A 5,527-nucleotide genomic window follows, 5' to 3' on the forward strand; every position below is an offset into this window, starting at 1 on the left:
AAGGCATGTATTTGAGATGTCACTTGCAAACGAGACATCAAAGAATGGGTTCATATTGTTTCTTTCTCTGTGTGTATATATATGTTTTTTTGTTTTTTTTTACCCTTTTTTTAATCCTTTGCCTGCAAGTAATGGGTTTGCGTGGATGAGAGCTGCCTTCCTCCTCCTCCTCCTCCTCCTCCTCCTCCTCCTCCTCCTCCTCCTCCTCCTCCTCCTCCTCCTCCTCCTCCTCCTCCTCCTCCATCAATTCTTCCCTCTGCTCTTATACCGTTTCCCAGACCTGCCCCTCCGTCCACACTATTGGATGTGTCAGCTGTTACGAAATGAGATCATCAGTCTGAAACCTTAACCCATATAAACCCAACATGTCTTAACCTGTCTCAAATTTCGTAAAATCTGGTTACAATACTTAAAGCACATCAATTAAGAAAGAATATGAGTTATTTTTATATGGGACTTATTGCTTTTATATAAAAGCATGACTACATATGTAGTCATTGGGTGCAGTTCCTCATATATTATCAGCACCAATTTTTCCTCTTCCCAGGTGATTATAATTTTTTCGCTTCGCTGTTTGTTTTTATGTTTTAAATGTAAAAATGAGCATCGTTAGGATAATAAATAAAAGTTTTAAGCACATTATATTTATTTCAAATATTTCAAATGACATATTTTTGACATTGTTCACATTTTTTGTATTCATAAATTGTTCCTTTGCTCCTTTACAGAAACATAAAATGACCATGACACCTTATTCAAATAAAAACTGAAATAATATTTTAAAAATAACTGAAATAATATTCTAACGATTAAATAACCATAACATAATCACCTTATTCAAATAAAACAGGGAAATGATATTCTATCGAAAGTACTACTCTATTTTTCATGAAATTTCTGGAAACATTCTTTCAAGTGGAGGGATTTGTTGCACTTTGCACACTGTATTCTGCAGTTTTTCTTACAAACTGTGCAACGTCTGACTGGGCAACTCTTTGGGTAATGATTTCTATTGTCAGTCCTCACATCTGCAAGAACTGAAAATGAAGGTCCAGGTCGTGAGTCTGTTCTCGGCTTTGGTTGAGACTGATGTAACATAGCTGATAAACTCTCCAACTAAACACAACTGCAATATTTATTGCATTGACTACCAAAGTCCAGTACCATTTTTTCCCTAGAATAGTGGGTCTGTAATCTGCTAGTGATCTGTCCATCAAATCTACTCCTCCCATACCTGCATTGTAGCAAGCAACAACATTTGGCTGAGGAACATTTACGGAACCTTTGTCCTTCACTCTTCTCTTTACTGGCCGTATTGGCTCTAGCCCAATAGCATTGCTACAGAGTGTCACAACTGAATTGTCATTTTGTAAGTCCACTTGTGGGGTAATGTGACTTTGTTTCCATTTAGGCACACTAAGCTTTTGCTTTTTTCTGGAAACTTGGTAAGCAGTAGTGTCTTCATCAGATTCTTCATACATAACATCAACCTCTCCTGCTACTTCTTCTGGCATTCCTTCAACATCTACAAGTGTGTCATCATCGAGCTGCTCTATATCACTGTCGTCACCTCCACCTGGTGGACCAGTAATAACAATGTCTACATCTCCTTCTCTGGTCTCAGCAAAATCGATGGCATCCCTAAGAAATCTTTGGGATCTGATCTTCGGTCCATAAAATGTTCCAGAGTCCATTCTGCTGTCCTGAAAAGAAGGAAAGTAAAAATTTTAGATGGCACTCATATTAGCAACAGTAAATATATAACTATGTAACTGCTGGCATTTCAATAAGCTGTTATTTTGTAATCCACCTATTTTTCTATCTATCTATCTATCTATGTCTATCTATCTATCTATCTATCTATCTACCTATCTATTTATCTATCTATCTATTTATCTATGTCTATCTAACCATACATCTATCTATCCATCTATCTTTTTATATCTATCTATTTATCTACGTATCTATCTATCTATCTATCTATCCATCTATACACACACACACACACACACACACACACACATATATATATATATATATATATATATATATATATATATATATAGAGAGAGAGAGAGAGAGAGAGAGAGAGAGAGAGTATGAAATAGTTGATACATACAATGTTGGCATCTTGCCCAATGACTACATATGTAGTCATTGATTTGCAAACTTACCTCAAGAACAGGAAATGAAGTCAATGCAGGAGTTGAGGATTAGATGTACTTCCTCAAGCATCCAAGAAGGGACTGAGTGAATGACACCTCCAGCGATGCAGCCACGGCAATGCTGTGCAGGCTAGAACATGAAAAGGTAGCAAGTGGAAGAAAACCTGAATTTCATCCGTTTTCTTCTTCACCATATATGAAGGGGTAAATTAAATATGCATAGTTTTAGCGATTCATAGACCAGGCAAGAGTGCAGAATTAGGTTAATGCCCATGAAATTTCAAATGGGTTCTTTAATCATTACTAGTGGTATTTTAAAATACATGACTACATATGTAGTCATTGGGATAATATGGGTTAATAAAGCAATGATACGTTGGATACACGCTTACGCCACGGTATACTCGACAGGCTTCCTGGGATGAGTGACAGCTGCGGGATGAGCAGACACACGCACCACAATATATGTACACTTGTATGGTGTATGGTGCTACCGGCTCTGCCTGAAATGATAGAAAAGCAAGGGGTAGAGATGGGAGTCCGTTCTCTGGTACTGATTCATTCTTATTGTTTTATTGTGATTGTATCTTTATTGTGAATCCTAACGAGAAGTAGGTAGAACCATGCCAAGTATACATTACGTTTAGGATGAGATTCAGGTACAGTAGTAGTGAGCCTCCAAAAGAACAATAGGAAATCTTAAGAATTAGACAAATTAATGGATGTTGTTGAAATCACCTTTGGTCATGAAGTCTACGGATTTTCACATATAAATATAAAAATCTGAATAAATCCATGGTTCTCTGCCGTAGCATTATCATCTACCGGAGAGCATGGAGGTGGTGAACAAGTAAGAAAAATGTTTGTCTTTCCAAAATACAACATAATTCTTTTTTCTATTACTATTTACTGCACCATTAGTGGAAGCCGGATTCGTAGCAACCAGTCTTCCAGGTTCATGTATAGAACTTTATGTGGAACATATGGCTCAGAAATTTAAGAATTTTCGTGATACTTCGCTGTACTAGACCGGTAGTAGAATCTGTCAGAAGTCAGGTGTTGAACTCTGCACACAATTCGATACGATCACACAAAATGGCAAAAACCAAACCACATGGATGACTAATGCATATCGTGCCGCTGCTACTCACTTCTTATGTAATATAGACAAAACAATAACATTTAAAATATTCCACACTTATGCTACTGATGTTTGCCGATGGAGAAATTAGTACAAGCTGTTATGTGCTACCGGATTGAATGCCAAAGCGTTTTATCTACTGAATATAATTTGCATTACAGGCAGAAAAAAAGTAAAAATAATAAAAGAAATTAATTCATTGTGACATTGGCTTTCATGGATAGAGTGTTTGTGTATGCAGCTGCAGAAACATCACTTAACAATTGGACATGTGTAGGTGACAGTCACGATTATATAGGCTGTGCTTGCTGTGAAGCCTTGTTAGACTGCAAATGAAATTATATATTTACAATAATTTGATCAACGTCAAGAGAGGACATATGTACAAAAAAGTGTGATCAAAAGTCATATACTCTTCTGAGCTCAGTCCAATTTGTTTAACATTGTTCTCCCAATATCAAGTCCTTCAATCTGCTGAGAACCCCTTTACCAAAATCTGAAGATTGATGGATTCTTATTAGAGGACTTGAAGAAAAAACGTGAAATAGTAAGAGGGAATGAAAAATTCTGCGAGTCCTTATGTTCATGAATGTTCAAACTGTATTCTATATAAACAAATATTTTTATTACCTCACAAAGTCCGATGAAAGAACGTAATGACCCTTCATGTATTACAGGATTGGATAATTCTTTTTCCTGTTTACCGCAAATGTCCCTTGCGTAGCCGAACAGCAATATCCTGCTAAAAATCAACTCAAGTATTAAACATTTCATTGATTATCCTGAGAGAAATTCATGTTCATTGTGTTTTGTTGTGCACTGTCCTTCATCTCTCCTCACATTTTGGATTTCTAATAAGAATTCATACAATGGAACCACGCAACTCTGATCGCTCCTATCCAACCCCGTTTCCCAGAGTCCGTCTCCCTTCCTCCAATGGGTCTTCGTCTTCCAAGCCCATCCGTGGTGGCTTTGCCACCTCCCCGCCTTCCCCGCCTACTGATAAGCCTTCCATCGGCGAAAGATCTTCTCTCATCTTGATCTACTTCTGTCTGCTGGGGATGCTAGTGGTGGCGTGGAAGCGCACGAGGGACCCCTTCTGCATGGCGGCGATGGTGTTGTTGATGCTCTACAGGATTCTGCTCTGTAGTTCCATCTACAATTCCATCTAGCAAGAGCGAATTTGTTGAGGTTAAGGTTAAGTGAGCATGATGCTCTTTTCTTGTTTGTTATTCCTCTTCTTATTGTCATGTTTTTGTACATTTCTTTTGAATGTAGAATTAGATTTAATATGTGTCCCAATTTATTGTATGCTAATTATGTTGTTGGTAATCTTTATCCACCATTTACCGACCAATTATTTGCTGCAGATGGTCCCTTTACTACAATATAGTCACAGTGAATACAAACAGTTGGACATACGTGACGAAAGAGAACTGTTGTAAGTGCAATGTGTGTATATTAGCTTTGTCATCGTGTATACTTTGTTACTTTTCTGCTATCGTGTTCTTGTAATTAAACATCATTTTTTTCATATTTGTATTTCAGAAGTACCACCTCATAATAAGGGCTACTTTTAACTATGTATGCCATTTTAATACTGTATTACAGAAACACTATTGTTATAAAGTACTTACCGAACAATGATACATTTTATAGCAGAATTGTGAAGATTTTCCACTTACCTTTCTTCAAGACTTAACTCACCACTCTTTCCCCCAGGTGAGTGTTACGGCGTGCAGGTGAATTCCATGCATCTCCCGGATGAAATACCGCGTAAGTTTTCATACTCGTTTCCTTGTTAGTGTATTCTAGCCTTATTAACTGTTATGGTTCAGGATGTACGTGCAATCACTCCTTTTCAGCACCACAAAAAAAGCATCGTATACATCTTGCGTATTTCACACAAAGAAAGAAAAAAAAATAGTATCCAACTATCATTCATGAAATAAGCACAATGAAAATTCCAATTGACATGATTGAATTATGCAGGTGTCTCGGCACTTTTCTATTGGAATAGTTCAGATCATGGAAAGAAAGAAGAAACAGTTGTAAATGAATAGCTGTAAAAGCAGATAATGAATAACAATGCAACATTAAATCTGCTTAAAAAAGGGCGATGTTCGTAAAGATATGAAGTATTGCCGGCATCTTTATATTTAGTTACTGTCGACAACGAGAACGTTGTTGTTAAATGTTAGCTTAATATCAGTTCTCACAA

At 37.0% G+C, this 5,527-nt stretch overlaps 1 protein-coding gene across 1 annotated transcript; it reads right to left on the minus strand.

The window, feature by feature from the left end:
* Positions 1-628: 628 nt before the first annotated feature.
* On the minus strand, positions 629-2,520 carry LOC123518372 (piggyBac transposable element-derived protein 3-like). Its single transcript, XM_045279157.1, has 2 exons — positions 2,175-2,520; positions 629-1,703 (listed from the first exon to the last, which is right to left on the minus strand). Exon 2 carries the CDS (start codon positions 1,692-1,694, stop codon positions 1,023-1,025), a length of 672 nt encoding a protein of 223 aa, XP_045135092.1. The 5' UTR covers positions 1,695-1,703; positions 2,175-2,520; the 3' UTR covers positions 629-1,022.
* Positions 2,521-5,527: the final 3,007 nt, after the last annotated feature.

This window comes from Portunus trituberculatus, chromosome 43, assembly GCF_017591435.1.
Source record: "Portunus trituberculatus isolate SZX2019 chromosome 43, ASM1759143v1, whole genome shotgun sequence".
Taxonomy (NCBI): domain Eukaryota; kingdom Metazoa; phylum Arthropoda; class Malacostraca; order Decapoda; family Portunidae; genus Portunus; species Portunus trituberculatus.

Excerpts from the sequence above, each read along its gene's own strand:
- LOC123518372 (XM_045279157.1), bottom strand. The coding sequence starts at position 1,694 with ATGGACTCTGGAACATTTTATGGACCGAAGATCAGATCCCAAAGATTT.